This window comes from Ammospiza caudacuta, chromosome 3 (genome assembly GCF_027887145.1).
Source record: "Ammospiza caudacuta isolate bAmmCau1 chromosome 3, bAmmCau1.pri, whole genome shotgun sequence".
Taxonomy (NCBI): Eukaryota; Metazoa; Chordata; class Aves; order Passeriformes; family Passerellidae; genus Ammospiza; species Ammospiza caudacuta.
The window spans coordinates 40,908,171-40,930,262 of record NC_080595.1 but is presented as its reverse complement, the minus strand read 5'-3'; the positions used below and the strand labels follow the sequence as shown (position 1 = coordinate 40,930,262).

Here is a 22,092-nt window from a genome sequence, read left to right as displayed (position 1 = left end):
CCAGGGGCTGCAAGGTAATTCATATTGGAACTGCTGCAACACATTATGGGCTCTGTCTCTCATGGTTCATGCTAATGTGATGGGTAATTATCAAATAGCTGCTGTCAGAAATGCCTGAATTCTCACAGTATTGCTACCTGGGGCAAGGCCTAAGGGGTTGTATTCAGTTCACAATATGTATTTCTAGCTCAGAATAGTCAAGTATAAGGCAAATTTATGTTATTTTAAGTATAGAAGGCTTACATTGTAATAGCAAATGTTTTCTGGATTCTATCTTCTGCCTTAATGGCCTAACTCAAAAAGATACTTAGAATATATACCCAGCTTTAAATATACAAATACTCTGCTGAGGTTAACAATGCTCTATGTTTTAAGCAGCTGCCCCATTTGAGACATCAATCTGAATGTGTAAATAATTGACTGGATAAATACATAAAAATCCTCCAATGAAGGTCTTGCAATTATCATTAGAAATACTCAGTATTTTGGCCACTTTTCTGGAAAGATGCTCAGAAGTGAAATATTTCTGGGGGGGGGGAGAATATAAGAAAATAAAAATAGTGCAGAAGGTAGTCTCACACCTGAGGAGTTGCAGCTGTACTAATCACCAAAGATTAGGAACAGGCCTGCCCTTAACAGGCCACAGCTGTGTCCAATAAGAATAAGAGTACTACAAAAGAGTGGGTTAGCTGGTTGAGAGGGGAGATGGAGTTTGTTGGCTCTGCATTGAAGAAGAGGGTGTGTGTGCTCTGAGGAACTGCCCATGAGAAATCACCAAGAAGGTATGGAACTTTTACAATAAGATGACAACATATTTCCCTTGCTATACTACAATGAATGGCTAGAAACATGTGGTTAAAAAAACCCAAAAACTTTTTAAGAACGTGTTATCCACAATTTTTGACAGTAAGGATTGTAACAGTTAGCTTCAAATAGTTGTGAAATACTGTGTTTCGTGGTACTTACATCTCCTGTTTGGTTGTACTGTAGATTGTGGCAGCTCTTTGGGACTTTGGTAAATGTTTGGGGCATTCCAAAATGAAATGTATGAGTTTTTCCACTATGGCACTTAAATGTATGTGGGCAGATTAAATGTGTTTATTAATTGTTCTTAGAAGCTACAGATGGTTAAACTGCTGCCAGGAAATGAAGGAAAGAATGTTCTAGTGAAAAGTATTTCCCTTCCATTTGATGCATAAACCTACTTCACTCTCCTGCTATCCCACCATTGCAACATCAGAAATGGCACAGAATTCTTCAAGTTCCATCAGAGGATTCTATAGTCATCTGCAGCACAGAAGAAATGGATGTTTCTAGGACTAATTACTAAGTAACTTTTCACCAAACATCGCTGTTACAGTGCTATTAGGAGGAGCTGTAATTCTGTATATCTCATTCTTTACAAACAAAAATATTAGCCCCACATTAATTTGAGTTTTTAAATGGGGAAAAGTAATGAAATTTGCTGTGGAGATAGTTATTAAAGGCGCTATGACTTTTATGTGCGTTAGAGGTGGTACCCACTAACAAATTGATTTCTGGAAGCTTATTCTTAAATACTGGTAGGCAGTAGTGCATTGCTTGCAGGATCACTTACTTGTCAATAAGGATTTGTTGTGATAACTTAATTCTTGTAATTTACAGGTTTTGCTGGAGCATTTGTGTTCTGTGAGAATCTTTTAACTTTTTTTTTAGCTCAAAGAAACCTGACCTAATAAATTTGTGCAGTTTATTTCAACTTCGATTTAAAGTATTTTGTTTTCTAAGTAACTGTAAAAGTCATAAGTACTCCTGGAAAACATATAGTAATATATATACTGCAAAGTATGTGAACAAGAGAAGAGCTATGATGGAAAACATTTCATCCATATTATCTTCTCCCCTCACCCCACAAATAAAACCCTAACCAACCATCCCAAAAAATCATCCACAAGTTAAAGTGATAAAACTTGCAAGGTTGAAAACTCTGACAATCAAATAAACCACATACATTAACATAATATTACAGCTGTATTTAAAGTAACACTATTTCCTCTATTTTTTATTTAGAGATTATAAAAATGTAATATACATCAGATACTGAGTTAATTTTGAATATTTTAGCTAGTATCTTAAAATGTACTTTGAATGACTTATAGAATGGTTTGGGTTGGAAGGGGTCTTAAAGATGGTCTAGTTCCAACTTCCTGCCATGAGCAGAGCTACCTTGAAGGCCTGGTTTTAAACTTGGTTTTGATAAAGCTCCTGTGACTGGGAAAAGATCAGAATTAACAGTGTGGGTTACCTAGGAGATGGCATAGTGTAGCAACAACATTTATTGTTCAGTGTTAGATTTTTGCTTATTTTTCATGCATCTAGAGAAGGTTAGATTGTTTTTCATAGCATTAGGATTGACTTGCTGCCTGCCCAGTTTTGGACCATGATGTTTTAGGGTGCCTGTGGGGAATCACAGTTACAGCCTGGTTCAGGTTTATAGATGGATGAGAATTACACAGCTAAACTCTTTCAGTTTCATGAAAACATTGGTATGTTACATCTGTGGTATCCAATTGTCCATGGATTTCTTTTCTCTCTAATTATGTTCAAGAGCAAGGGAAACACCCATTGGAAAAATTGCACTCAGTGTTGCTGGTCTCCCAGCTCACAAGAAGATTAAGCCACAGCCCACATCTTGTTCTTGATAACAGTCCATGCAGATATCTGAGCAAATTTAGTTTGGAGGGGAGTGTCTGCTTCTTTGGAATTAATTTCTACTGAGGGTGGTCTTTTGATACAAGTTTGCTGTTTGTTTCATATGGTCCATGGAGAAAAAGGTGCTTTAACTGTTAAGTTACTGCAAAATCACTGTTACCACCATGACTACTGGCTTGTGACTGAGAGCAGTGCTTTTTGTCCGAAATACAGAATCGCCAATGGGAGCAGCACACAGGGCATCTTCTTTAGGGCTTAGCTTCTTTTGCAGGTGATAATCTTGAGTGCATTGCGCCTGGGCTGCACTGTCCTGTGTTCCAGTCTCTGAGTTCTGCACTAATTAAGCATTTGGTGTGTCAGGCTGGATAAAATATTGAGCACATGAGCTAGGTATTTTTGGCTGTAGGAATGCATGTGCACACCCACCCTGCTTGGAGCTGAGTAAAGAGCTCTGTGTGCTCAGGAAAGAGCTAAATACAGGTTTTCTACTTTCTGTATGAATGTGTGTGTTTTCCAAGGTGTTGCTGAGGCAGATCCTATTATGGATTGGAACAAAAGTGACTGGCAGACTACTAATCATTGTATGGGCTGGACCATCTTTTCTATGGTAGAGCCTGTTTAAGTGGTGAGGTTTATTTCCTCAGACTGGATCATAGCATGATAGTGGTTAAATGAGTAGTTAAAACTGTAAACAGGTGAAGCAAACAAGGCAAAACCACACCTGATATCTAGATATAACTTCCCTCTGAAATTTAAAGGACACAGTTTTTTTATAATTGCAGGCCTGAACATTAGAATGAAGTGTGTGTTTTACAGACAATTGTAATTCTCATTTTGACTACTAATTGCCCCAAAGGGATTATTTTCTGTGATGTACTTGTCCAAGGTCTTCCTACCTCTCTACTACATATTCATGAATATGTAGGCTGCATGATGGAAAGTTTGTTTCCAAGTTGTGAGCTTGCTGGTATTAAATGAGATAATGTCTGTACAGAAAGAACAGCAGTAAGGAAACTGAGGGCAGGGGTAAGCAGAGGGCAGTGTTTGGTGGGTGCTGGCTGATTAATTGCTTATGCCATCTAAAGGAGTATTTTGGACTCTGAAAAAAGATGTGTCATAAATGTTATAATAGACTTGTTATGTTTGCATGAGCACAACATTGTGAAACCAAATCCGTGCTGTTGCTCAGCTACCTCTGCAAGCTGTACCTTGGAAGTAGAGTGAAACAGTTCAGTATTTCTGTGTCTGGCTCTGCCACCACACACCTGTAAGTCAGGGTCAGCTTGAAACCCATGTATTCACAGCCCTGGGGACTCAACATGGTGTGTTTGAAATTCTGTGACTAAGACAATGCATGTAGACAATTGTTTTTGTTTAATGTCTGGTAATGTGTCTTTTTTTATTTTTCTAATATACCATTACTAGACAATGGTGTCCTTTTTTATTTTTCTAGTATACCATTATAAGACAATGATTTTGGTATAGCTCAAATTATCCCTTTTGCTTACATAAAATTGAAGTAAAAATGTTTACTAATAAACACATTTAGGAGTTGTGGGAATTCTTTTATTTTGTTTTTCTTAAAAGATTTTTGAGGTAATTTTCAACTTTGACCGTTGTAGTTTATAAGACAGATCTTACAATAAAAATAGTTTTTGAAATGTCAAATGCAGAACTTAATGTTTATTATTTGGGGAAATAATTCAATAGCTGTTTATTCTATTTTAAAGATTCTGCTATTGTGTAAACTGGTTTTTAGTGACATTTTCAAACTAAATCACTGTTCTTTTGGAGTGAGGTCATGAATTTCTATTAAGTTCTTTTGACTAAGTATGTATTTACATGCTATTTCTGTGGGTAGAAATCTATTTAAAAGAGTTGTGGAGCAGAAACTGTTTTGCAATGGAGAAGGGTAAAATGCTCCTGCCATCAGTTGCCTGGCTGGTCAGAAGATTAGAGGAAATAGGACTGGGAATTAGCAGCAGTTAGGAAGATAATGTGTTTCCAGAAGTAGAGAGATATGCAAAACCATGCCCCATTTAGTGCTCCTCGGAGGTCTACAAGGTCAAATATTGCTGGGAAAATTCCTCATGCCTAAAGGCCATAGCTTATCTATAATCAGTATGTTTTCTTAGTCCCTAAAACAGGGATGGAGGCCCCAGACCTGCCTGGGTGTGCCTGCTCCTTAGCTCTGCCTGGGCCAGGTGCTGGTTGGCACCATCTAAAACGTGTCAGGGACCTTGCTAACCCTGAGACTGTATGCATGACTCTGTTCAATCACTCTAAAATGCCCTTGGATAGTCTTTAACAGCAAGCTCTTTGCTAGGGTAGAGATAGCTTTATTATCTTCTGGATTTTTAAATTTAGAAAAAAATATAGGGGTTTTTTTGTGCTTGTTTTATACAGTGAGGACAATGTAAATAGATAATGGTTTTTTAGAAAAAGCAAATTAAGTCACATTAGTAAAAACGGTCTATCAGGACTTCATCAGCATTATACTAAAGTTATGCAAACAGCCATCTACACTAGATAATATATCTATGCATTAAATTGTCTTAAAGGAAGAATATTCACATCTTTCTGGCCTTAGTAGTGCAAAATACCTTTTCAAATATGACACTATGCTGTCATCTACTGAGAAATGGCTTCCTCTCTACTGGTATGTACATGATATATGGCTTTTGTGTTAAATGATTGTTTAACTTTATTTACTGCATTTTTTCAGATTGCTTATGCTAGAAATTATAGGTAACAGTATGCAAACATAGATTTATTTTTTTTCCAACAAGATTATACAGGAGCTAATTAATTTCCCACTGTGACTTATGTTTTCTAGCTCATCTTGCATATATATTGCATCTAGCTTATCTGTATATATTGCATATAGGAAATATATTTGAAAAAAGGGTGATGACAGCATAAAACTAAATGCCAGAAAACTGTCAGTTTGCTGCAGAGATTTTAGAGATTTTGCAGTACAAGATTAGCCAAAGAGAAGAGGGAATTTTGGTGGGATTCTTTTTGTGAGCTTTTTGTTTGTTTGTCCCTTCTACCCACTACATTTCCAGCAGCTCTCTGTAACTTTCAAGACGTCCTAGTAGCCTGTAAGATCCTCTGGGGAAAGCTTTTCAAGAGTTTAGACTATAGTGCCATTTTATTAGTTAGGGATTTATTCATCTCCAGAGCAACAGTGTGTACATTTGGATTTTGTAATGTGTGAGTCATGTTAAACACTGGGCATGTATTTGTATTTCTTAAGTTTGTGAGGTGTTTATGCTAGATATTACAATTCAAATTTTGCTATTTTAAATACTGACTAAAATCCTTAACTTGCCAGTAAAACCTCTTTTTCTCTTTCCACAGAAGTGGAAGAAATTGTTGTTCTTTGTGTAGGATTATATACAAGTTTTACTCAGCTGAAATGAATAGAATTAGCTAAACATATGCATAGTCCTTTTCCCTTTTGGAAGATGGCAATATGAGTCAACTATTAGCATAAGTGTATTCATGTGGTTATATTTGGCATAATTGCTCCTTTTTCTGTGTATCATATATTTTGGCTATTGTACAGAGTATTTTGGTTACTTTTTGTTTTAAGTCTCAGTTTGTGTGCTACTACACAAATATTCCATCTGTCTTCTCAGTCCACACAGAAGAAAATATTTAAACTAGGAAACCAGGGGAAAGGAAAAAATTCTAAATTTACTGAAATTAATTGTAACCCCATCGACTCTGTCAGTTGAACAAACCTGAAAAAATAACTATTGGAAAAGCTTTGCAGAATTTTTCTCAAATATTATTATTTAATGTCTTATTCTATGTGGGTTAGACATTACCTCTGTTGGTAGGAAACAAGACCTGCTTCTTAGCATTTCTGTAGAAAGGAGAATATTAACCCAAAAAATACAGTAGAACTCAGTTAAGACTTAAGGGCAGCATAACTGTAGTTGTGCTAATAATGTAATGTCATGATGAAAAACATGCATCAGAAGAAAAGTCACAAAATTCTAGGTGGCAAATAGAACTAAAAATTCCCCAGTGTCTGTTCAAAGAATATGCAGGAGGTGCCAAGCATTTTTTAATATTCTGAGAAGGCAAATATACCATGTACAGAGGGAGAGAATAATATTTCTGCCATTTCCTCCCTCTCCTCCCCTTACTGTTTCCATTGTAACTGGGCAGTCTGGGCTGGTTCATTCTCATTCATGTCCTGATCTATGGCAGGCTTTGGGAAGATGGCAGAACAAACTGTCCAATTTTCAAAGCTGAAGATGCAGAGATGAAGTAAAGAGCCACTCCTGTAGTATTACAGCCTAATTCTGTCTGCCCAGTGCCATCACTTAAATACTGATGCTCCCCCTGAGGCAGCCATAGTGCTAAATGAAAGGTGTCTTAGTCTTTCAGCTGTGTTAGAGACTTGTAGATCATCTATATGTTTAATGGATGGATGTCAGGCTCTAGGACAGAGGTGATATTAGTTAAAGGCTGGAAACTAAACCCAAAAATAACAGTCATTTTTTAAATGCCAATTGGGTTCAAAATACCTGTTTTTGAAGCTTTGAACCTATCCAGTTCCTTTGATATCAAGGCATGGATAAAATTTAAATTTTCCCATGGTGACATGATCAGATGGATGTGATATAACAAATTGTTTGGGAATCTACTGTATATGTTGCAGAAGAACCATCAGTATTAACAGACTAGTCTATGGAATTACTCCTGTCATATAGAATATCCAAGAAAAAGTAATAGTCAATTCAAGAAATTATGTGGATTATTGAGGCATTATGATTTATTAACTCTGTGGGCTTCTGAAGCTTCTTAGTGAGACTTTACAGTCAAATGTCACCTGTGCAATATTTATAGCTCAAGTATAGGAGTCCTGTTTCTTGTACGTTTTAGATTTTCTTTCTGTAGTTATTTTGAAGCTTTGATCACTGTCTGTCTTTACCCTAAGTGCTTGCTAACATGGTTGGAAGATAAACAAATCACTCAAACCTGTAATTGAAAGCAACTTTTTGTGCCATAAGAAGCGCAGCCTGAGGATTCGCTATCATGTAGTATTCTTAGTTTCTTCCTCCTTGAGCCCTTGTCATGGGTTTTGTTCACATAAAAATTCAAATCTGATTGCCAGAGGAAATTAAGCTCAAAGTAAAGGGTTTATTATCTACAGGAAACACTTGATAACAAAATTAGACAGTTGGATTCTACTTTAAAAGAGGCTGATGGGAAAGTCCTAGGAATCAGCACTAGTGTTCAGGCTATGATGGTTATAACATATAATTGTATATGCAACATATGTTGTAAGAAGCTACTCTGAAACTGAGACTTTTTCTGTGGCTCAAGTAATTCAGAGGAATTTTTCCAAAAGAATCTGTTTCATACATGCTGGTGAACGCATTCAACCCTATTTGGGTTGGGCTCTGGAGTCTGGGCTAAGTAATTTCATCATCCTGACACCTGCAGTCTTGGTTCATCCCAAAAGTTAGTGCTGATCAGAGATTGCATTGGATAAATGTGTGGATGAAAAACGTTAGGAGAGGAGAAGGGGAGATTTTGCATTCTTTCAGAGAAAGGAATGTGTAAAGCTTTCATATTATTTTATATGAAAGCATGGCTGTTCTGATTGAAAAGTTATTTATTTAAACTATCTTACTGTATTTTTACATGCCTCAGACGCCGCAGTACCTGTGACCTATTAGTTAGGTATTTTTGGGGATTGGCGGTCTATAGGATCTTTGATTTGACTACAATGTAACATTCCAGACAAAGATCAACTATAAGGACACACAATGCCCTACAGCCTTCACTTCTTTGTCTCTACCTTGAGAAAATGGGTGATAGAAGAACTGGGTTGTTCTGCATTTGTGTCATGGAAATACTGCTACTTGAAGGAAAGACAGCAGAATTAGGGACAGAATTGTTTGAGCTGAGTCTCCACTTGCAGAGAAACAAAGCATGTTTGTTGTGAGGTTGCCTTTAGATGAGCAAAGCAAATAAGAATTGTTGCTGATAAAAACGTGAAAAGTCATTTTCCCACAGAGTATTTTCCTGCGTGGTTGAAGTAGTATTGTGTGGGCAGCAGCAGCTAAGGGATTCCCAAGGCACTTGTGTTCTATTTTTCCACTGTGTTGTTTCTAGTAGACAAGAAAAGAAAATAAAATGATAGGTGCTACATTTCCTATTGTTTTTCTTACACAGAAAATACCTAGAAACTATAGTTTCATGTTCTATTCAGAGAGACCAGATGTCATTAAAAACTTGTACAGTTAATAACTTATCATGCCAGTTACTTTAATCTTAAATATATCTTTCTCCTCTCTTTAGATTTTAAAACAAATCAATAACTTGACAGAGTTTTAGTATGGAAAATAGAAAGGCAAGCTTTTTTTCAATCATCAATAATCTTGGTTCTATCACATCAAATGTCTGAATAAAACTGAATGGTTCTATAACTGTCTGATGGAAAAAAAAAATTGAACAATACTCCTGCTGTTCCAATGAATTGTGGAAAATGAAAGATGGAAATATTTTTCCTTTGCAAGGGTAATAAGTACATCAACAGATTTGGTTTCAGCTTGATTTTTGCTCTTTTTTTATTTTTTTTAAGAATGCGGATAAAAATGGGATTTGGGTTGGATGACAATAGTTTGTTACTATTTTCTATTCCTAAAAACATCTCGTGAAAATTATTTATGATGAGTTTTAGATGCATTTTTATATTTCTAAACCTTGGTTTTAAGTGACTTGGTCCAAACTGAAATGATAGATCTTGTAAAGATTCATGAGGAGTATGCATACTTCCTGTTCCATAATCCTGCTGCACTCAAATACTTTCCATATCAAAGGCTTTCTGCTCAAAAAATATTATGCAGCATATTGGTTTTGATATATTCAACTGAATAAAAGGCATGGTGAATGTTAAGTTCAGAAACAAAGAAGTGGAACTGTGTATTTTTAATCTTTTTCTTATATGAGCTCAATTAAAGTCATCCAAGAATTAAAAGGAGATATTGTAAAAGATACTGACACTTCCTTCTCTAAAATATGTGTCTTTTAGTCACTTGGACACATTTAGATTGCAAGTGTTATAATTGAAAAGAAAAGCAAGTCTTTAAAAATGCAGGAGGGTAGCACTTCTGCCCCTGAATGCTACTCATCTCAAAAATATAATAATCATTTTAGAAGTCCACTCCTTCCATTCTCCATCCTTCACACAGGTCCAAGTTGATGTTTTCACCAAGACCAAGCCCAAGCAAAGAGTTAACAAAAGATACTCATCCTAAAGAGCTTTTATTATGAATAACAGATCTTGTTAGCCAGAGGCATTTTGAGAAGGGCAAAGGGATTCAGTCAGAAAGCAGATATTGGAAAAAATGCTCATAATTCTTCTATATTTTTATGCTGCTTTTGTTTCTTGCCAAATTAAGTACATAGTACTTACAGACATTTAAATTTAATATATTATCACTTTACTGCCTTTCTTTGCATCAGAAGTTCCTTCAACTTATCTTTGAGGTCATTTAGTTACTGGCAGGTTTTTAGCAAGGTTTACTATATACCACGTGATCTCTCTTGGAATATCAGTTTTTCTCCTTACATCCCATAAAGGCATTTCTTTTGAAGTCCACACTTTTGTCTATGAATTGCCATCTCTGGTATGTTTAACAACAGGGATTCTGCAACTTTGAAAGTGGAAGGGTTGGGAAAATTTCTGTAGAAATGTAGTTGAAGTATGCTGTTATTGGTGGCATGCTTCTTTTTTCATGCTGATTTCTCTGATTCCAATTTGAATTTTTGAGTCTGAGATGAGTTACTGAGTTTTTCACAGGGTCTTCTCTTTCTAACAGGAAAACTTAAAGTAAGTTTGTGGGGACTTTTTTGTGGTGAGGAAATGCTGTCTGAGTGTAGTGATTATGCTTTTTAGAGATTTGTATTAATTTTTGTATGTAAATGATTAAAGTGATCAACTTATTTTAATAATTGCATTGAACTATTCCTAAAATCTATACTAAGGAACTTCAAATCCACTGTCACTTAATAACCTTGAATACTTTTCTGCTAATTCTTAATAGAACATTAGCAACTAATCACTTAATACTATGCGTAAATCTTTTCTCTTTAAAATGAGTTAAGTGTTTATTTGTCCTTAACCACTGAGGTGTGAGAGCTGTATTTATCCCTTGTTTGCCTAGGAGGGGATCCACTTATCTGTGCCCAGGGGAAGCTGCATTTTTCAGTTCAGGGAAGTCAGCTGTCCTTGGGAATAATGTTTACATCAATGATATCATGATCAAGCATCATGTTTTAAGAATCACAGGATATCCAAGAGAAAAGGTTTGATTTGAATTGGAATCTCAAGTAGGAGAAAAATATTCTTGAGAGTATCTTGAAAGGAAATAGCACTGATGACAGAAGCAGAGCCTAAGGTTCGCCTCTCATTTACAAGTATTATAACAGTTCCAGATGAATTCCAACCATAGAGGAGATAGAAGAATTTGCTTGTTTAAAATGCAGGTAGCTATAGGAATGCTTTTGTTTTATTTATGTAGTTTTTTACCATAAACCAAACTCTATTGCAAATATTTGATATTTGGGTAATAACTTTCTCCCTTTGATCTTAACAACTGTTTAGGTCTCAATGTTTGCTTAGCAAAGCTAAGCCATGCTGAATATCAGTCACCAATTAAATGGTCCTAGGTGATGCTTACCAGGCTCAGTACCTGATTTGAGGTTCTTGGTAGTATTTGGTGAGGTGCATGGGGGAACTGCCATTATTTTGTGCAACATATCTTCCAGTGAGCAGAGACAGTCAAAATACTGTTTGCTCACAGGAGAAAGTGGAGCAGGCTCGTGTATGTAATGCATTCACCAGTCTATCACAAAGTCATTTAGGACTAAGTCTTGAAGAATTGCTCTTTGGCTCTACAACCTTCCTCATAGTAGTTAGCCAGTGTAGTTCTGATGGTTTTTACTTATGTAACATTAAAAGCAGTGCCTGTTCCATATGTGAACAGTGATGTTTTAGATCTGTTTATTGTCACAGAGGTATTTCCATGGCTTGGAAAACTACTGCCTGTAGTTGTTCTGAGATGTGGGAACCTGAAAATATCTCTGGGCAGAGTTAAGCTCAGTCTTTTCCAGAATATCCCAGAAGAAATATTTGATTCCACAGCTATTCTGAAGTGAGTCTCCTTCAATCTGTCCCTAGATCTACTGAATATCTACTCAATTTTTCAGTTTCAAAAACAAATTAATCATTATCATAGGGGTATGCCACAATAGCATTGAACTTTTTTCTCTTTCATCGGGATAATTATGATGATATAGTTGAAATGAGATTAAAGTTTACTGATAATTTAAAAAAAATGAAAACTACACCTTCAATAAAACATACCCAAAAATGGCTTTGCTTATCAATCCTAAATAAACCTGTGTGGACAATTGAGGGGAACAGTACCATAAGGCTCTCATGTTCTTTTGTATCTTGTTAAGAACTGGGAATAAGAAACCTCCCTGAGTTTCCTTATTTTATCCAAATTAACCAGCACAGAATGAGAAGCAAGGGAAGGAAGGTGTGTTTTTATGTGTGTATGTTGTACACCAGCCAAGGTGCAGCCTATCTCGGTGGTACTTAGCCAAGACTAGTGGGTTTTTCTGACAGTGGAGTAAACTGGACTTGAGAATATATATCAAAAGGGTAAAGTCTCTTCTAGGCCTTTTGCAGACTGCCTTCCCCTGATAGTTTGTGTATGATTTTGATCTTACTTATGTTGGTTACTTGACCATAGAGAAGACAGTTCAGTTATCATCAGCAGTTAGGGGTATGTAAACCCCTGGTTTGTTTGAAATGACAGAGTTTACAGAGAAATACTTTTAGCAGAATATCAAAGAAGATTTGGGGGTGTTTTGAAAAATGTAAGCATTTTATTCTTGAGTTTTATAAAAAGGAGTTAACATTGACCATGTATCTTTGAACCTTTTCTTCCCTTGTGCGCTTTTTATGATGTTGTGTGACACAAAAGCGATAATGGGAGTGAAGAATATGACAAAGTATGTAAGAGTGATGCCCGCTCCCTTCTCTGAATAACAATCTATCAGAAACACTGTCAAAAGGAAGACATTTATAGTGTTAAATAGGATGTTCACAATTTCATGGGACCTATGCCTTTAGGCAAGAAAATGATCTAAAGGTATTCACTGCAGTAGAAGGTGACCATAAAACTGCTCACTTTTAGAACTAAGAAAAGCACTAAATTGTCTCTGCTTTTGCAGTAATTCCTTGACATCCTTACTCATTGCTGAACAGCAATGCTTACAGAATTTTTTTTTGTACCTAAAAACACATGTTCATAAAGGAGGAATGATGTGATTTCTTCTATTTTAAAATATTAAAATATTAGAAGTAGTCAGATACTGGTGTAGACTGCATGAACTTTTGCTTATTCCTTCTGTGTTATTCTGTAAGGTTTGGGGATTTTTTTATTATAAAATCAACATTATAAAAATACTGTCTCATATAGCATAAGTTTAGAGACATTTTGATATCAACCTTAAGAAATAACTACTGCTTGTATGAATTTTAGAGTTTGAGGCTAATTTAGAATGTTAGTCTTAAATTGGCTGGCTCCTAGGTCTCTATGCCTGTTCAGAGATTAACATTGGAACAGAAATGATTTGGATTATAAAATCTGGCAAATTTCCCTCCTTAGGCTTCCAAACACTGGGTGAAAGACTAAATAAACTGATAGCTACATTTACATGCCTGGTGAAATGCAAAGCTGAAGAGTGAAAAGTGGCTACACTCCTCAGTCTTATAGTTTGCTTTTGGTAATTTCATTGCTGGAAGCAATTAAAAAGCAACTTGTGCTGATGGCTTATCTGTAGTGATAACTTCATAGGTATATGCCCTGGCATAAAAAAAAGTGTGTTAAGTCTCTGGAAAATCTGGCAGATTGAATAAATAAATACTTGTGGATTGTGTATTCATGCAATGTGCAAAACCAGGCAACATAAACTTTCATATGCAGCTGGAAACTTAATTGGTTTCATGACTTTTAAAAGCTTTTTAACAGATGGAATGTGTATTACTGCAGAGAGAAAGAAATATTAAAAAAATCTGGAAATTAAGTCCACACTACTGCAGAACTGTCAGGCACTCAGGGCATACTGCACATTTGGTTCCAAACGTTCCCTGTACTTCTGAACTCCCAGCACAGCACTGAGGCCTCAGATCTCCAGAGACAGACTATTGCATTGGTTGTGTAGAACTGTGCTTTGTGTGGGTTGATAGTGTTTGATTTTCTAAGGGTATACTGCTAGTCTCAACATATGTTGTGAATAACTCTTTTATTCTTTAATCTTCAGGACGACTTCTGAAAAAATACTTGACACATAATCTTGTGGGATTTTTTCCCTATATTTTTAATGAGCCCTCTGTTCTGTTTGTATTTAACATTTAAATTTACTGTTTCTTTAATTGCAGTTTAGTCAAGCAGGGAGTCTTTCAATGGATAGCTTTGGGAGCTGGCAAGACTTTCTTTTGTTGTATTAAACAGTGTTTTCACGTTCCATAATGTTCTCAATTCAGCAACACTGAAGCACATCATAAATTTAATTAGAAGGGTTTTCTTAAAGCAGTGTTTGGGCTGATAAATAGTAATATTGAGAAGTAATTTTCCTAATGATATAGCAGAAGTATTTTGGGACTGTAGCACAAGACTCTTGACTATTTTTCCCTTTCCATTTGTCTTTCCCTGGAATAAGAACTGCATAACTTTAGTTATCTTCTTCATTAAGTAACTTTCATGACAAGAACCATCATGAGGTATTATCAAAAGCAATTAGAATCTCCAAACAGATCCTCATTAGGGACAAAAAGACATCTAAATCTATTTCAATTGGTTCAGAGTTTAATACCTTTATTGCTCTTTTTGTTTGTGATCTAAATAAGTTTTCATTATCTTGGGTAAGTAGTTTTATCAAAAACTTTTTTTGTATGTTTCCTTGCCTATAGTTTACCTGTTCTGGAATTGTGATTTGTCAATATTCTTGTAGTTGTATGCAGAAGATGTACTGAAGCAAAGAAATATATATCTTCTGCACTGAAATAAATCCTTCTTAACATTTAATTCAAACAAAATAAATTCAAATTAAAGGGCAAAGAAACTTAAGCTCCAAAACCTATTAGCAAATAATGCAAAGATCAATGGATACATTTTTAAAGGTTGAAAATAAATTGAAGTTACAGATTGGTTAAGGTTATCATCTATTTGGGATGAATGTGTTCTTCCATTGACTCATTTCAAGCTGAAATGCTTCAAGTTAAGCTGATTTTTAAAAGTTGTGTGTATATCTGTGTCTTGAACAAAAGCAAAAACTTGGGTAGTCTGAAGTCTTGTCTAAGAATGACTTTAAGCATATTTTCTTGCCTGGGACTACTTCCTTCCTTATGAAACAGGACACAAATAGTTTAGCTCTGTAGAAATGTGTACTGGTGACTTATTTCAAAAGACTTGTGAGCAATTTCTTTAAAGAATAGGCTTGCCTTTACACTGTGCTCTTGCCACATGGTTCTCTTAAACTGCTGCTAAGACATGCATCAGACATTGTGCCCTTCACTTGCTGTGCGGAATGAATATGTTGGTGAATCTGTTGCATATGTCAGCACTTCTGTGACAAACAGGAGTGACTAAACTGGGAGGAAGGTACATTAATACTTCTCATATCTCAGTTACCAGAGTCCACCTTAGAGTGGCATGGTAATGCATAGTACTGTATTTGTCTTATGTAGAAATACACAATATAGCTAAGTTATCATCACCACTGAGGAAAAAAAAAAAAAAAAACCAGATCAGTAAACAACAGCTATTTTGCAGACAAAGAACTCCATACTGCAAGGCTGTAGGCATTGAGAAAGTAGGAGTCTGTCTGGACTGCTTTTAGTACAGTATTGCAGAAAATTGTGAAAAGTTGTAGAGAGGGAAAGGGGATTTTGTATTTTAAAAAACTAATTTTTTTTCATTCTCATTCACCCACATGTTCTCTTTTACTCATGTATTAGTGGGTGCTGCAATTTGTGTCCCCATTGTCTAGGTGGGAGTTGGGAGTGACACTAGCAAACACCTACCACATCCTTTTCATGGCTTTAGGCTTGTTCCTGATGCTGAGGTCTGGATGTGATTTTTTCACTCTAAAAAGTGGACAGTAGTTATATTTTTTTTTCCTTCATCCTTTCCCAGCAGGGCCAGACTTCACTATTTTAGAGCCAAAACTATGTGTTGTAGAGTTCAGAAAATGGTAATATCTGTAAGAAAAGATAGTGGCAATATTAATGCATATTGAAATTGGTTGGTGTTTTGCCTTTGATTAGAGAAAGTCTCGATCAAATGGGGTTTTTTTTATAAATCCAGAAGATCACAGAATGTGTCACACTGATATCTTCTTTGCTAGGAAAAGTGCTAAACAGAATCCACACCTAGACTGGTATTTTTGGAAGGGATGCCTTGTAAACCTTTCCTAATGACTGTCCTCCTTTGCTGTTGGCAGTGGTGATTTGTCTGTTCTCTCAAATGTCAGTAAGCCAAAGATAAAGGAAGGACCTGAGCAGCAGGTATGTAATCTTCTCTTTATCTCTCCTTCAATATTTCAGGAGTTTTACTTTAAATGTGGAGCACACCCAACGGCTGACAGTGAAACATCTGTGGCTTTGAACCTCGTTACAACAAACAGCCGCTGTATCACGTGTATAACATGCACAGATATTAGGTAAGTACAACAAAAATTGTCAGAGATGTACAGTCTCAGTGCTTCAGAGTACTTAGCACTTCCAAAGAACCTCTTTTTCTTTGCACATTTTCCTTTTTAAAGGCTGGGATTTTTTTTCCCTGGTAGCATGGTGAAAAATGGGTCATATCTTCAGGTGTGTTATTTGTTTAGCTGGTAAAATTGCAGTTCATAGTTTTGCACCTTCGTCATGTTGCAGATGGAAATCTGCTTTAGTTCTAACTAAAACCTTGAGAGCTCAAGATACACAATCTTGAGTGTAGGTATTTTCTGCTAATATGTATTCAAGAACCTGGGAAAGAGCTGCATTTTTGAGGGGTCAGGCTGCTCCTGAAGAAATTAACTTCTTGGTGTTTGTTCTATAAATCAAAGTGAAATGCATCTGTTCTCATGTTTGTGTTGATGGCGGTTTGAAATACTGTAATCCATCTTTGCATGTAGTATTTGAGCACATACATTCAAGAATATCCATTACTTGAGAATGCATGGATTAAAAACCAATTGCCCGAAAAAGACAGCTATAATTGTAGTGAAGAATTACCTGAAACACATTTATCTACTGATTAGGAGGTAGTTTATATGAAAATGTAAAGAGAATTGTGAAATGGTAGTTGTTGGTCAGAAGGGAGAAATGGGAAAGGACACTTGAACTCTGTACTGATTCATATGGTGTGTGTCTTCTGGAAAGAGCTGGTTTTGGAAGCATCCTTTGTTTAACCAGTTCTGTAAATACACCACAAAGACCAAATATCAGTCTCTGTGAAATTGGTACGTCAGCATTTTGCAGCAAGGGTGCTGACTCGGGTACTCAAAAGTGGCTGGTTCTCCCGTCCCTTCTATAAATTCCCTGGGCAAGAGAATGGTTTGGCTTACTGAAGTGCAGGCCCCTAGAGCATGCCTGCACTGCTAAACACAAGAGGGCCAAAGGCTGATGCCCAACCCCAAGGCAGATGGAAATGCCTGACAGATGTCCTGCACAGAGCTGTGTCACCTGGTGCTTCATCATAGCCAGCTTGGGCTGGTTGTGGAGCTGCAACCCAACCATTGTAATCGGCAGTGAAAGTACACTTTTTATCCTAGCAGTAAGATGGAATGGAAAAAGGTTATTCATGTCACCATATTTCCTGTGTGGGACCCAGGAAGTTACAGAGGAGCTCACTGAAGAGCAGCAAAGGGGTAAAACTTGCTCAATATCTGAGCTTTTTGGAATAAACAGTACCTATCTCTGGGACCTAGATCCACAGGGCTCTCAAGAACTCTTAAGTATTTCTAGACTTCAGGAATGTTTTCTGTTCTGAGAATTTAGTGTGGTTTTTTTTTAAGTTCTCTTGAAACAAAAAAAAAAAACCACAACAAGCATAAAAAAATTCCAACCCAAAAACAAAAAAAAAAAAACAAAAAAAAAAAAAAAAAACAAAAAAAAAAAACCAAAAAAACAAACTAAAACAAAGAAAAAAAAGAAACTAAGTAAACATAGGAAAAACACTTGTCTAAAATCCCCTTTCTGGGTAACATTAAGAGAAGCAAAATGTAAGAAATTTGTTCTCTCTCATCATGTCAAAACATTGATACACATTTCTATGATAACTCTAAATTTTTGAGAATGAAATTCTGATTATCTTTCATAATTTTGATTTCTTTTTTTTAGAGCTGTAAAAGCCACCCATGCACTTTTGTGTAATACTAGACGTTTGTAGGTGATACCAAAACCCAGGATACTATTTTACCATTTTATTTTTTGTATGGAAAATCCTGCAGGTTGTTAAAATAGAATTTCACATGTGTCTTTGGGCGGATGACATAATTTTCCAATTAAAGCTGTGCAAGAAATTGCTTTAGTTTCTGATTTTGTCTTTTACTAGTTTTAAGGAGGGTCAAATGTAAGTTTTGACTGTCGGAAAGAGCAAGATCATACAATGAAAGCATTTATCAGTTATGAAAAGGTCATGGTAAAATCTTGGGCTACTTAAAAAATCTCCACTCATGTTTTTTTGGGGTTTCTTTACATTTTTTTTTTCTCCAACCTAACATTCTTGTAATATTTGTATGTAATTCCAAGAAATTGCATAAATAGTCATAATCTTTTTACTTTAGTTAAATATTTAAGTGATTGTACAGGAAATTACTTGCTAATACGCTTATGAAGTTGAAAAGTAGCATTTAGGGCACTCTGCAGTTTAGAGTATTTTGTGAAACCTACCTTCATCCTTCTGTAGCATTCATGTGAAAAAGAGGATTAACTGTATTTGGTACATTAGCTAGTACCCTGTATTAGCTTCACTTTAGTAAAATATGAAATTTATGTCTGTTCTTCAAAGTAGATTTTTCTTCCTTTTTTTTCTGGAAAAAACCCCAAACCAGCAACAGGACACCAAACAGGAAAAGATGGCAACGAGATACTATTGGCAATTTTCTTAAGTATTTTTATTTTCAACATAAACCTTATCTCTAGGTGTTTTTTATCAATTTATCATTGACAGTTAGTCTACCACAGGCGGAGTAATTAAGTTGCAAGATTTTTGGCGTGGCATTTGTATGGTTTTAGCAAGGTTAGCAAAGCTTATACAAATCTTATATAAAGCAGTAGTATACTCTGCTATATAGAAAAAATACAAAGTGGAAGCAATGATAATCTATTGCCAGTTTTTATCCTTAAGTTTACATTAGATGCACTTAGTTTGCCTTAGGTTTATATTTTATATAAATATTTTCATGCAAGTCTGACCACTGGAGTGAAATAGTTGGAAGCCAAACGCCCTTGCAGGGCTATGCTAAATCCATAGGCAGTATTCCATGTAGTGTAATGCCTTCCCATGTATTCTGCTTATCTGCAGCAGAGTTAGTGTGAATTGGCAGCCTTTATACATTTTTTTCTATAGCATTCAAGGTGATGGGTTGCTATTCTATGTCTTTGAAGAAGCTTTAATAGATTGAGCAAATGGCTGGAAGTTGAAACAAATACTAAAACTGTGCAATCCTCAAGGGAAGATCTGCTTTTGTCAACTGTTTCCAGTAGAAATAACATCAAAAGGGGTTAGGAGTACCCCAGGGTACCCATAAATCAGGCTCAGGAATAACAGCAGTTTTAAGCAGTGTAAAAATAAAATGTGTAGAACAGAAATGCCTCACATCATCTTTCACGAACTCGGTAGGGTACAATTCCTAAAGGCACTATTATTTTTAGCTTTCAGCAGATACAGATAAGTGTAAAAGATATAGGACATACTGTCACTTAATAGGTAGAAAGAATTCTCCAGAAGGAGCAATATTTGGTGTTGTGTTATCAGATTTTTTTTTCCCCTCATCTATTAAAACCTTCCTTCGTAGTCTTGAACAAAGAAATGTTTTGCTTTGTTTAAACATTGAAATCTTTTTATATGCTTTTCTGCTCTTTGGACTTTCTATTACTGGAATTGGGAGTGAGAACTTCTGCTGGTGGTGATAGTAGTGCATGTGCTATTTACTCTTCAAGGGTAGCTGTGGTGTAATGTCTTTATAGTAGTTCTTTTCAGGCAAATCAGTTTGGACTGTGATCACATTAAATTCCATGGGTAGGAGAGTAATAGAGAAGGTCAGTACTGGGAGGGAAAAAAAGTGAATGTACTATAGGAAGTCCTGTTGGAAATTCAGTGGGCAGCTCTCTTCTCCTGCAGACAATAAAGAATGAATGGCTGCATGTTGTTGGGAGTAACAGTGCATTAATCTGGTTTGCATAGGGTTACTCGGGACTTCCTCTAGCTTCTCACTAGCTCTTAGCCAGCCATCTTTTTCAGTTTTGTTTGGTTTTGTTCCCCCGAAGTCAAAGTACAAGTTAGACATGTTTTCCTTCTAGCAGCAGTTTGTGACATTTTCCTGTCACTCCTGCTTGCTTATTTGCTTATTTCCTCTGTTGTAGAGTCAGAATTGAGACAAATGAGAGGGTTTTTTTGTTTGTTTTGGTTTTTGTTTTTTGTTTTTTTTTGGGGGGGGGGGTTGAGTGTTTTTTTTTTTGTCTGTTTGCGGGGGGTTTTTGAGTTTATTTTGGTTGGGATTTTTTGGGGGTTTTTTTTGTTGTTTTTTAAATGGGATCGTGTTGTCAGAAATTGGTAAGGGATAAAATTGTTTGCTTCTCAAAAATCAGTGAATACATATGTAAATGATTTTCTGTTGTGGCTTTTACCTGTGGGTTTTGTATGTCAAAAGAAGACCATCTCCCCAAGTTTATTATGGGGAATTAGGGTTTTTCTAATTTCCTATTTTAGATTTTCATCTTTATGATGTTATTGTTGATAAGGTGTGCCATGTTCCTTATTGACCTATATTTTGTACTGTTTTGTGCATTAATGTTGTACATTGCTTTGAAGTAAAATATTTGTTGAATTGCTGTTTAAATATTGTTTAGAGAAACCTGAAATATTTTGCCTTGTCTTTTTCTTCTTGTAAAAGATATATGGTATTAATGCAGGTTAAAGGGAAAAAAAAAAGTATCAAAGGAGGAATATAGCAGTGACTATGACAAGAAGTGGATGAGGCATCAGGTCAGCTATGGCATTCAAAACCCTTACATTACAAATAATTCCAGAATCTTTATCTGATTATTTGAATCCAGTGCTACAGCTGAAGAGACAATTTGCCAAATTCAACTTTTGACAGAGGTCCACTAATTAGCTCAATTGGTTAGAGTGTAGTGCTAATGCCAGGTTTGTGGGTTTGATCCCTGTACAGGCCATTCAAATAAAAATTGGACTTAATTATTCTTGTAAGTCTCTTTCAACTAAGAATATTCTGAGATTTGTTTGAGAACTGTTAACATTTTCTTAGTGAAGAAGCTGTAGTGCAAGTTTGATTCAGGTCAATTTTGCTGTTATTTGGAGAGATTTTTATGAGGGACCTTCTGTTGTTTTCTGACATGAAAATGCAGGCTATGCCCATTAAAAGACATTACTCATAGGATGTTTTCAGAAGAGTAAATAGTACCTTATTCTAGACTTATAACTACTATTTCTCTTTGCTTCTGGGAAATAGGATTCTAAATTTACCCTTTTAGGCCATTATAATCCAAGCAAGTTATTAAATCTATATTTAGCTATTATTTTTTGAAGTACTTTTTCCCTCCCTGTAACCCTTCTTGATAATGTGGTCTCTGCTCCAAATCTTTGTTAAATTATATTGTCTTTATATACCTTGAGTAGTTCAAAGAGAAGTGGAAAAAGATTGTGCTAAGAATTAAATCTACTTTGTCTAAGCACTATGACCATCAGGGACAATGTCTACTGCTTTATTCCCTAATGTTCCTTAAATTAATGAGATTTCTTAAGAATCACTTATTTAAAGCAGGAAATTAGATATAAAACTAAGAACTGTTACTAATTGATTTAGAGCTTTTTTTTTCCTTTTCCCCAATGAGGTAACTTATAGAGTAATCTTGTTACAGCTGTAATATTTGAGTTTTGATACAAGCAAAACCATGCAGAGACAACCTTTTGTTGAGAATTTGGGTGATTTTTTGAAATGTGAACCAAGTCTGATAATGCCAGTAAGTGACCTTCATTTCCTCTGTGATGCACAGTGTGGATTTGAGACTCAAGCACTTGTACCATGAGCTACTGGAAGATATGCCTTGTGCATGAAATTCAG

The 22,092-nt window shown here is 35.8% G+C and overlaps 1 protein-coding gene across 1 annotated transcript in view; it reads left to right on the top strand.

Annotated features, from left to right (window-relative positions):
* The window catches only part of PRKN (parkin RBR E3 ubiquitin protein ligase), a 554,180-nt gene that overhangs the window by 191,581 nt on the left and 340,507 nt on the right, over positions 1-22,092 (top strand). Inside the window, exon 6 of the mRNA XM_058801467.1 lies at positions 16,343-16,458. Coding sequence (XP_058657450.1) covers positions 16,343-16,458 — 116 coding nt within the window. The remainder of the gene's footprint in view (positions 1-16,342; positions 16,459-22,092) is intronic.